At 42.0% G+C, this 12244-nt stretch overlaps 1 protein-coding gene across 21 annotated transcripts in view; it reads left to right on the top strand.

The window, feature by feature from the left end:
• RALGPS1 (Ral GEF with PH domain and SH3 binding motif 1) overlaps positions 1 to 12244 on the top strand; it is a 327157-nt gene that overhangs the window by 164794 nt on the left and 150119 nt on the right. For all 21 annotated transcript variants that reach the window (XR_004432328.1, XR_004432330.1, XM_033191416.1 and 18 more), the window contains one exon: positions 20 to 146. Coding sequence is in view for 19 of the 21 variants with exons in the window: in XM_033191416.1 (XP_033047307.1) it covers positions 20 to 146 (127 nt within the window). In the remaining 2 variants the exon portion in view is untranslated. The remainder of the gene's footprint in view (positions 1 to 19; positions 147 to 12244) is intronic.

A 12244-nucleotide genomic window follows, 5' to 3' on the forward strand; every position in this document is an offset into this window, starting at 1 on the left:
TATTTTCTTCTCATTCTAGCTTTTGAATCGAAAAGACAAGACTACCTTTGAGAAATTGGACTACCTGATGTCGAAAGAAGATAATTACAAGCGGACACGGGAATATATCCGAAGCCTGAAGATGGTTCCAAGTATTCCCTATCTAGGTAGGAGTTTGAATTGGCTTATTATTTTTTAAGAAGCCTACTCTGTGCCAAATAAGATGTTTTTACAGTTTCTACTTGAGAAATTTCCAGGAAGCGACATGGCCCATAGATAAAGAGGCAATTGGTTGGCTCCTTGGGTTGGAACAGGCTGTTGATACTTCCCAAGGATGGAAACCTGGATTAGGGTGATATACAAAGGATGTTCTGCTTTTTATTTAAAAGACCTGTGGGCCCCAAGGTTCCCCAGGCTGCAGCCCAGATGGGTCTCAGTGACAGTGATAAGACTCTTACTGGTTCATCCACATCCTCCTGAACTGGGGCATGTCAGGCACAAACCCTCTGTTCTGGTTCTCTGGGCATTATTAGTATATTTCATATTTGTACAAATAAAATTATAGTAATGCTTATTAATTTTTCTGGTTAGAAAATAATGCATGTTAATTGTAAGGAATTAGAGAAAAAAGTTAATAGCTTTTGTTATCTCACCTAAAGATATTTGCTTCATATCTTAATCATTTGGGCATATCTAAAATATGCATGTTTACTGTATCCTAAAAATGTTATTTTTATCTTTAAAATGTTACCTACTTTTCTGCCGGGCGCGGTGGCTCAAGCCTGTAATCCCAGCACTTTGGGAGGCCAAGACGGGTGGATCACGAGGTCAGGAGATCGAGACCATCCTGGCTAACACGGTGAAACCCCATCTCTACTAAAAAATACAAAAAACTAGCCGGGCGAGGTGGCAGGCGCCTGTAGTCCCAGCTACTCGGAAGGCTGAGGCAGGAGAATGGCGTAAACCCGGGAGGCGGAGCTTGCAGTGAGCTGAGAACCGGCCACTGCACTCCAGCCTGGGCAACATAGTGAGACTCTGTCTCAAAAAAAAAAAAAGTTATCTACTTTTCGATACTGTGACTCAGTCCCATCAGATAGATTTGTCAAACTCGAATCTGCTCTCCAATATTGACCATTTAAGACAGCAGCCCTCAACATTTTTGGCACCAGGGACCAGTTTCCTGGAAGACAGTTTTTCCATGGATGGAGAGTGGGCTGAGGAGAGTGGTTTCAGGATGACACTGTTCCACCTCAGATAATTATTCTGATAAGAAGCACACAACCTGGATCCCTCACATGTGCAGTTCACAGTAGAGTTTGCGCTCCTATGAGAATCTAATGCTGCCACTGATCTGACAGGGGGTGGAGCTCAGGCAGTAATGCTTGCTAGCCCATTGCTCACCTCTTGCTGTGTGGCCCAGTTCCTAACGGGGAGTTGGGAACCCCTGATTTAAGGTGTTTCTACATTTTTGCTATGAAAATGTCTCAATGAACATCCTTATTGCAAAAGCTTTCTACATGTAGTTGTGATTATTACCTTGTGATAAATTCCTAGAAGTGTGCACAGCTTCAAAAACTTATGCCTTTTCATGTATATTTCCAAAATGCACTCCAGAGAAGTTGTGTCAATTTGTACTTTCATCAGAAAGGGATGAAATTGCCTGTTTCTCCCACATTACAAATACTATGCTTTTTCATAGTTTTTTTTTTTCTTTTTCTTTCTTTTTTGTCTTTGCCAATTTGATAGGTGAAAAATACTTCTTGCAGTTTGGATGTCAGGGTTATGCCAATTTTATGAAAAAATCTTTTGATCTTTTATGTTCTAAAATAATTCTAATAACAAGGGAAACCAAGATTATATAGAAGTGACTCCTGATATTTGCAGGGGATCTAGTGCAATTTTTTGAAGTTACGTTTTTGACAGTTTTAAAATTACTTTCATGAGCATTGTTTACTTAGATTTTCTAATTCTTTTAATTAAAAATTAATTAAAATATTTAATTCTTTTAAAGCCAACTTGGAAAATTTGTTTTTTAGTAGAAAATTGTCCATTTGATCCAGATTTTCAATATTATTAGTGTAGAGTTTTTTTCTTAAGTTTTTGATGATATAGTATTATCTTACAAATTTGAATCTCTCTCTCTGTATATATACACTAAATACTAAAGCAAATATAACTAAAAATATAAACAAAATATACTAAAATATAACTAAAAGAACTAAAAGAAATATATATATATAATATGTATAAATAAGGTTATATTTGCTTTAGTATTTCTAATACTTTGTATTTTTTGTTTTCTTTCTTTTTTAAATTTTTAAAATTTACCTCCTTGTCTATTGTTCTTTCCAAAGATTAAATTTTGGATTTGTTTTCAGTCACACTGTCTTTCTGCTTTTTAGTTTACTGTATTTTATCAGTCAAAGATGTGCATTTTCTTTCCACATTTTAACACTTCTGAAATTGGGATACATCTTGCAATTGATAACAAAGCATTGTGACATTGTTTAATTGGCAGCAGTTTTTCTTAGTGATACATAGAAAAAGACACACCTGATAAAAGGTGACATCTTAAACATAATGAAATATGAACTTTCCATGTGTGTCTCTTATAATTCATCTCTCCTATTTTCCTTGAGTTTAAGTTGTTTTGCCATTTCTGTTAACTACTAGAGTTGAATTATTGGTTTATTTGTGTATATGTTATTTTTTTCACTTTAACATAGAAAACAATTAAGGCTATAAATTTTCCTCTAATTGCTGCTTCTGTTGCATCCTACACGTTTTGGTGTGTAATGGTGTCAGTGATATTCTTTAAATACTCTCTATAGTTTTAATTTTTCTTTGATGCAAATATTATTTAAGATAGTGTTTTTTTCATTTTCAAGGGCTTAGGCTTTTGTTTTTAGTTTTAAAACAGTTTATTGAAATATAATTAATACATAATCCATTTAAAGTGTACAATTCACTGGTTTTTAGTAATATTCACAGTTGTGCAAAACATCACCACAATCATTTTTAAAGCATTTTTATCACTCCATAAAGAAACCCCATGCCCATGAGCAGTCATTCCCATTTCCCTCTAGCCAACCCTCCTCTCCCACCTTCAGCCTTAGGCAACTACTAATCTACTTTATGTCTCCACACATTTTCCTGTTCTAGAAATTTCATATAAATGAAATCATACAATATGCTGTCTTTATGACTGACTTCTTTCTCATAGCATCATGTTTTCTTTTTTGTTTGTTTGGTTTTTTTGTTTGTTTGTTTTTTTGAGCAGCAGCAAGATTCAGTGTGAAGAGCGAAAGAACAAGGCTTCCACAGCGTGGAAGGGGACCCAAGCGGGTTGCCCCATTCCTTCTTACTGCCAAATTATATTCCGCTCTGCAGATGTACCACGTTTTATTTGTCCATTTGTTTTTTTAGACAGGGTCTGACTCTTTTTTTTTTTTTTTTTTTTTTTTTTGAGATGGAGTCTCGCTCTGCCACCCAGGCTGGAGTGCAGTGGCCGGATCTCAGCTCACTGCAAGCTCCACCTCCCGGGTTTACGCCATTCTCCTGCCTCAGCCTCCCGAGTAGCTGGGACTACAGGCGCCTGCCTCGTCGCCCGGCTAGTTTTTTTTTGTATTTTTCAGTAGAGACAGGGTTTCACCGTATTAGCCAGGATGGTCTCGATCTCCTGACCTCGTGATCCGCCCGTCTCGGCCTCCCAATGTGCTGGGATTACAGGCTTGAGCCACCGCGCCCGGCCGGGGTCTGACTCTTTTGCCCAGGTTGGAGTGCAGTAGCATGATCTTGGCTCACTACAGCCTGAAACTCCCGGGTTCAAGCGATCCTCCCGCCTCAGCCCCCCAAGTAGCTGGTACTACAGGTGCATGCCACCACATCCAGCTAATTTTTTTGTATTTTTTGTAGAGACAGGGTTTCACCATGTTGCCTAGGCTGGTCTCAAATCCCTGAGCTCAAGCAATCTGCCCGCTTTGGCCTCCCGATATCCATTTATTTGATAAACATTTGAATTGTGTCCATTCTTTGACTATTAAAAATAATGCTTGTATGAATGGCTTAGGTTTTTAAAAACATAGTCCTCTCTAATTTTTGAGATTTGTTTTGTGGCTTAATGTAACATCGGTTTTTATACATGTTTCGTGGTGCATGCTGGAAAAGAAGGTGCGGTGTCTCAAATTAATCTTATAATTGCGTTGTAATGTTTAAATTATGAGTTTTTGACAACTTGATCTATCCGGAAAGTATATGTTACAGTCCCCTTATATTTCTAGTAGTTTGTGCCTTACATATTTAGTATATAGAAGTTTGTAACAGTTATAGATTCATTGTGAAGTACTCCACACAAAGTTATCTTGGTTCCATTTGTTACTTGCTTTTACTTCTGTTGTCTGATATTAATTGTGTGACATCTTATTTTTCATTTTTTTTTTTTTGCTAGGTGAAGACGTTATTTGTATTGATAGATAATATTTTACATATTTAAGGGGCATATGTGGCATTTTGTTACATGCATAGAATGTATAATAATCAAGTCAGGGTATTAGGCGGTATCCAGCACCTTGGGTGTTCATCATTTCTGTGTGTTGGGAATGTTTCACGTCCTCTCTTTTAGCTACTTCAAAATACACAATGTTGGCCGGGCGCGGTGGCTCACGCCTGTAATCCCAGCACTTTGGGAGGCCGAGACGGGTGGATCACGAGGTCAGGAGATCAAGACCATCCTGGCTAACACGGTGAAACCCCGTCTCTACTAAAAACTACAAAAAACTAGCCGGGCGAGGTGGCGGGCGCCTGTGGTCCCAGCTACTCGGGAGGCTGAGGCAGAAGAATGGTGGGAACCCGGGAGGTGGAGCTTGCAGTGAGCTGAGATCCGGCCACTGCACTCCAGCCTGGGTGACAGAGCGAGACTCCGTCTCAAAAAAAAAAAAAAAAAAATACACAATGCATTGTTAACCATAATCACCCTACTCTGCTATTGCACATTGGAACTTATACCTTCTCTCTAACTGTGTGTTTGTACCCATTAACCAACCCAATGATAGATACCACCCTCTGGTATCTATCATTCTGCTCTCTGCCTCCATAAGATCAGCTTTTTTAGCTAGCACATATGAGTGAGAACATGTGATCCTTGTCTTTCTGTGCCTGGCTTATTTCACTTCACATCGTGATCTCCAGCTGCATCCATGTTGCCGCAAATGACAGGATTTCATTCTTTTTATGGCCAAATAGTACACCATTGTGTGTGTGTGTGTGTGTGTGTGTGTGTGTGTGTGTGTGTATTACATTTTCTTTATCTATTTATCTGCTGATAAACACTTAGGTTGATTCTGTATCTTGGGTGAGGTGAATACTGCTGCAGTAAACATGCAGGTGCAGGTATCCCTTTGACATACTGATATCTTTTCCTTTGGATAAATACCCAGAAGTGGGATTGCTGGATTGTATGGTATCTCTATTTTTAGTTTTTCAAGCAATCTCTATACTGTTTTCTGCAGTGGCTGTACTAACATACATTCCCATCAACAGTGTGTAGTTCCCTTTTCTCCACATCCTCGCCGGCATGTTATTTTTTGTCTTTTTAATAATAACCATTGTGGCTGGCCCAAGATGATGTCTCAATGTGGATTCATTTGCACTTATTTTATAACCTTTGACTATAGTTTAGATTTTAATATTTTATTTTATTTTTTATTTTTTTGAGACTCAGTTTCACCCTTGTTGCCCAGGCTGGAGTGCAGTGGCGCCGTCTCGGCTCACTGCAACCCCCGCCTCCCGGGTTCAAGCAGTTCTGCCTCAGCCTTCCGAGTAGCTGGGATTACAGGTGCCCAACACCACGCCCCGCTAAGTTTTGTATTTTTGGTAGAGACGGGGTTTCACCATGTTGGCCAGGCTGGTCTCGAACTCCTGACCTCAGGTGATCCGCCTGCCCCAGCCTCGCAAAGTGCTGGGATCACAGACGTGTGCCATGGTACCTGGCCGATATTTTAATATTTTAAGTTGCCTTGATTTAGTCATGATTCTTGCAAACAGCATTTAGTTGGACCCTACATGAGAAACCTTGCCTTTTAGTAGAAGAATATACCACTTTCATATTTGTTTCACCTTATACCATATGATTGAATTCTATTTCTTTCTTTTTCCCATGCTTTTGCATCTTTCCTTGTTTTCTTCTTTGGCTTACCATAAACTGCAGTGTCTTTCTACTTGGTTACTGGCAAATCCCCATCTCAGGTCTACAGATGGAGGACATGTTGCTGTGCACAGCTCCCAAGTCCATTTCCACCACACCTGAGGCTCATCAATTGAGAGACAGCGTTGATAGTACTACCGTGAGGGTAGCCTAGTGCAGCCCATGGGTTCCACTAGAAGAGGTGTTCCAGGGTCATTAAGGATGGCCTCTTTTCTCGAATAAGAATGATCATGAGAGCTGCTGTGCATTGTTTGCTTTCTCTGTGCCTAGCACTTTGCTAGGCATTTGAATGCGTCATTTCATTGAATGCTCACAGTAGCCCAGTGAATAAGCAGGCAGTGAGAGGTTGCCTAAGGTCACATAACTGGAAAGTAACAGAGCCAGGACTGGGCCCAGATGGCCTGGCTATAAGCCGTAAGCTCTTGACACTGCCCTCTCCTGACTCCCCACCCCTATTCAGGTCATTACTTTCCTACACACCCTTGTGGTTACCACCTGTGTCCTCTGGTTATTTATGACTTGTGGGTCACCCCCATCAGGCATTGTGTGAAGGGGATAAATTATCGCTACTGTTTCTTGTGACTTTCTCTATTGTGGGACCACAAAGCAGTGCAGTCGTGGGCTTCCAAGGGCGTTGGTCAGCCTGTGCCAGCCCTCAGGCCTCTTGCCCCATAGTTTCTAGACAGATGCAGCCCTGCATGTCCTTGATCACCTCATCTCAGCTGCTGCTTCCTGGCAGGTGCTTCCCAAGAGGCTCCATGGAGGCCTCCATCCTCCTGCACTCTTCCTGCTTCTGACTCTAAGCGAGTCCAGCTGAACTACTGTAGTCTTATCCCTTCAGCCTTATGATTATTTTCCTCTCCCCTTAAACCAGGTGAATTACATTTCTCATGTTGCATCAGAATGATCCTGACATATACAAGTCAGAGGGAGAGAAGAGGAGGTGACTGCCACCTGCTCTCTGTTCTTGGGATAGTGTATGAGAGTTTACAATGGGGTGCCATAGTTTGCTTAAAAAAGAATGAAGCAAGACTTCCTGAGGCAGCTGGGGGTTCCACCTGCATGCATACATGTCTGGTTGCCTTGGACATACCCTACCCAAATCCAGGTTGTGTATTCTTGAAAACCCAACCTGTCCCAGGGACGATTTGTTTCTTTAAAGAGGAATAGTTATATAATTCCTGGAAAGTACAACATAGGAAAAACTATCTGAAACCATTTGGTTTTTTCTCTGGCAAAGTCCTCACTATACGTCTTTTCCCCCTTGCGGTGAGAAGAGGCTGTTTTCTGGGAGGAACTGTAGGTCAGTCCCTGATATTTCAGGCTGCTTTGTTACTTCTGTTGCTTGAGACCGTGAATGCTGCTTCAGCAGTTACTTGCCTCTAATAGCAATTATGGGCTTTATTTTTGTAACAATTCTTTTAACCCTCTGTGGAAGATTCTATATGCTAACTGGGCTCCTGTGACTGTTCACATATGTGTCTCTTTATTCCATGTAAAGATGCCTTTATGTAGTGCTAGCCTTTGTTACTAACCATGTGGGTGTGATTCTGACTCCTTTTAATGCAAATTGTAGAGCCAGTTGGCTGTACTTTGGTGTACCTGATGAAACATACTTTAAAAAATACTGAGGGAAAAATGTATTACATTTATAAAATAAGACTCTTTGAATCAAAAAGTTTCTTGCAGATTACTTCAAAGTGTGAAAATAGTGTTGAGAAATAGGTCAATTATTTGCAGCTGATTTTATCTGATAGCAGCTCCTTGCAAATACCCGGTTAGATTGGAATGATAACAAAAGCAAGCAAAGAGCTTTGAAGAATGTCTACATCATTTGCTTATAAATAGCTGTATTGATTTAGGGGGTGTTGTGTTCTTACTGCTTATTTCCTTCAGGAAATAACTAAATTAGAAATGTGGTGGATCTTAAATGGTTTAGAGCTGATTCTAAAAGTAACTATAGCAGTGTGGAAAATTATGATGTCTCAAGGAACAAAAATTAGGTATTCTAACACTTCTGGATAGTAAGAAAACATTTGGAAACATTCTTAGTAAATTTACCCAGACTTCTAACAAGTGAAGTAAATGTCTAGAGCGTAAGTTATTCCTTCAAACAAGTAAACCTTTTCATTTTTCAGAAAGTCTTAAGCCTTTATTTGCAAATATAAATTCTAAAGTTTAAAATCAAGACAAATTTTTCCAAATATAAAATAAACAGGGCTAAACTGTTGGAAAACGAAAAGGGCTCTCAAAAAGAAGTGATCATTGCTCAAAAAAGTGTTTACTCAAATGCCCCAAAGCCCCCCAGTCAGACACCACCCCTGCCCTTGTGGAGCTCACAGTCCAGTCGTGATCACCAGCACTGGACAAGAAACTGCAAGTGAGTTGAGCATTATGAAGGAAGAGGCAAAGGAGCAAACCAAGGGGGCCCTGGCTACTCTGGGGGAACCAGGAAGGGCTTTCTGGAGGGAAGTAGAGTCCTGAAGGATGAATAAGCTGGGTGAAGAGGTGGGGAGGTGAACATTTTACACAAAGATGACAGCTTGTGCAAGAACTCTAAAGTGAGGAAAAACATGTTTGTTAGAAAAACTGGCTGGAGAGTAGAGAATGAGGGGGAGGGTGTCATGTGGAGCAGCTGCAGTGGAAGGGAGGGGAAGATTGCTTAGGGCCTAGACATGGGAGTCGGGAGGGAGTGGGGAGCCCAGGCACTGACCAACCTAGGAGCAGTAGGGAGCCATGAAAGGGTTTTAAGCAAGGGCACGCTGGGTTGAATTTGCATTGAAGACACATTACCTTGGCTGCAGCAAGTGGCTTCAAGGAGGTCAGGCTGGAGGAGTGAAGACCAGTTAGGGGATCCTGTAGAAGTCTGTGATGAGTCACTGTATTTCAGAAATTTCCAGGGAGGGGGAAGGCTCTTCAAAAGCAGTTCATATTAGAGCAAAGCCTTGGAGAGACCTAAAACAGTTGTCAGTGAGTATATCCCTTATACCTGATGAAGACACATAGCATGTCCTTGTACTCTGATTTTGAGAATCCATTTGTGCATTTCAACTGTGGGCCCCCTTAAAGCAGAGAGGAAAGAACAAGCATGGGTGGAATCTGGGATCAAGCCAAGGATGTGGCAGAGCTGCTGCTTCCCAGAACAGGGATCTGAGTGGTGGCCGTTGCCCCCTTGACAGGGGCCGCCACCCTAGGACCAAGGTGCAGTATTTCCCTTGTCACAATTAGCAATAATGTTAACTGGCTGTCCCCAGGTTGGCCAGCTTTTAGTGCCCAACTGAAAAAATTCCATTCCACATGCAGGAAATCCAGCCTTTTTTTCATTTCCCCACCCCACGTTTCCACGGTTCCCAAGGAGCACGCATTTGTTCCACAGGTCCATCCTGGTTGTTGCTTGAGCCTCAGCCAGCAGCCTGGCCCCAAACTTCTGAGCCCTCCCGCTGGTCCCCTCCTGCCTTTCCCAGTTGGACCTGTGTGGAACCAGGCTCCTGCCTTAGCTGGAAGCGGAGGTATCTATCAGACCATGAAGCAAAGCAAAGGCTGGATTCTGGTCTGCCTGCCCATGGAGCCACAGGAGGCGTAGGCCATGTTCCTTTTTCTACTCTGCCCCGATGGCCACATGCTACAGGGGCCAACTTGCTGCCCTCCCCACTCCAGCCCAGGAAGCCTTTGAACAAATCTCCCCTTCCCTAGATGTAGGCATTCAACCCTCTCTGGGATCCAGCAAACAAGGAAAAGCTTCCCTTGACCCCAGACTCAAACATACTTCCCAGTCAACAGAATGATCTCAAAGACACTACCCCATCCAAAATGAAGGAAGCTATTTCCATGATTTTGAAGAGTGGTTAGCTACATTTTGTTTCAAATCTCTCCCTTCCAGAAGGGAAGAGATTGCCTTTACTTTTGCAGTCTTAGGATTTGTTACCTTAAAATTCACACTTCTTCTGGGACTCTGTAGTCTTTCTCATTTCTTACAAAAGGCCAGTGGATGTTATTAAAACCCCCATTTTATGAATGAAGAAAAAAACACAGCTTGACTCATGACTTACCCAACACCATATCCCAGGCGGATACCAAGTTTAACTCAAGATCTCATGCTTACTGCTGGGGTTCCACCCAGCCTTAACTTATGCTTCCTCCTTTTAATATCTCCGTCTCCATGGAAATAAACAGTGGAAGGAAAACATATGGGGTTCAAGAAAGGAGCACTAGGTGGAAAGGCTTGTTTCCTGCATGCTTTGCTGCCCAGAGCAGGAGAACTTTGTCCCATTTGTCCCTTCTGGGACAAAGGGAGGATCTGCAGTCAGCTTTTCTCTGGGTCAAGAAGTTTTGTCCTTCTCTACAAAACGAGGTATGAGCATAAGCCCATTTTGTGCAAGAAAAAGTGCTTTCATGGTAGGAGTCTTTATACTCATTAGGATGACTATTCCTCTTTGACTTCCTTTAGTTTTTTGGATTTCGAGTTAGAAACTAACACTAGCAATAATTACAAAAGCTCACGTTCACTGTCTTGCTATGTGATTGTACTGCATTATCTCATTCAGTCCTTCCAACACTCCTTCCTTTGAGGGAGGCGTTGGTTTCACTTATTTGCTAGCTGCAAAATATGAACAAGATTCATGTTAAAAGTTTACACACTAGTAAATGGTGAGATCAGTGCTTGTACCCAGGTCTGACTCCAGTGCCCCAACCGCTAACCTCAGAATATGCCCTATGTTCCCCAGAACAGGCCTTTAACCTCTGGGAAAAACCACAGCTGAGAAGGAAAGCACCTCTAGGGACTCCTCCTGTGTGGAACAGGGAGACTTCCTGGTGGGAAGTCCTGGAGAAGCACATTGACTCATGGGTGGGGACAGAGTGGACTGAGTGAACACTGGTCTTCTACTGACACATTCTTACTGTCTCCTTGTACCTGGGCGGGCCCTAATAAAGAAAAGGGCTGGTGCAAGGGAAAGACTGGGGAGCTTCTGCAACCACAGGACCAACCTGGGGCCATTGGGATGTCTCCTTGCATTGCTGCAGAGAGGAATAGTTAGGACAATAGCCCTGAGAACCTAAAGATTTCATGTAGTAGACAGCTTTTCAGATGGCCCCCAATGATTTCTGTTCTCTAGTATTCATATCCTTGTATAATCTCTTCTCCTTAAGTATAGGCAGAACATAGTGATTTGCTTCTAACAAATACGACAGAAATAATGGGATGTCCCTTCCAAGATTAGATCATTAAAGACTATCCCTTTTATGTTGAGTGCTTGCCCTTTCTTGCTCTCTTTTGGATCATTCATCCTGGAGGAATCCAGCTGCTCTGTGTTTGGCAGTCTTGTGGAGAGGCCCGTGTGGCATGGGATTGAGACCTGCCAACAACCACATGGGGGAGTTTGGAAGAAGATTCTGCTTAAAAGGTGAGCCTTCAGATGAGACTGCAGTCCCAGCCAACAGCTTGACTGAAGTCTCATCAGAGACCTTGAGCCAGAGACACCTAGCTAAGACATGCCCAAATTCCCAATCCACAGAAACTGCAAGATAATAAATGTTTATTATAAGGGGCTTAGTTTTAGAATAATTTGTCACACAGCAATGGATAATGAGCACATTGCACAACCTTTATCACTACCCCACATTTATTGTTTTGTTGACCAGTCTGTTTTGGGACAAAATCAGCTGTAAAACTCAACACATAAAGGACTGTAACATTGGCCTCTAGGGCAGCAGGATGTACTGGACCCCTCTCGAAAGCTAGTTTTGAGGTGGGGGGATATGATAGGCTAGAGAGTGTGGTTCCTGCTTTGAGAGGTGATGAATTCTTGCAGTTCTGTAAGGAAGATGGGTGCCTGGGAATGACTGATTAGGGTCTGAGAGGGCCTTGGAAGGTCCTTCCTACCCTTAGGAAGCCTGTGTTGTTCCCTGATGGAGTATACAGTGGGCTCCTGAGTACTCAAGGGAAACAAGGATATATCCTTTTTTGTGACCATCCAGAAAGGCATTTGGTGCCCACTCATTCTTTTAAAAACTTAAAAATTACAAAAGTAATACATTGCTTGTCGTAAAAATTATTCACACCGA

This window comes from Trachypithecus francoisi, unplaced genomic scaffold, assembly GCF_009764315.1.
Source record: "Trachypithecus francoisi isolate TF-2019V2 unplaced genomic scaffold, Tfra_2.0 Contig01585, whole genome shotgun sequence".
In the NCBI taxonomy this organism is placed as follows: Eukaryota; Metazoa; Chordata; class Mammalia; order Primates; family Cercopithecidae; genus Trachypithecus; species Trachypithecus francoisi.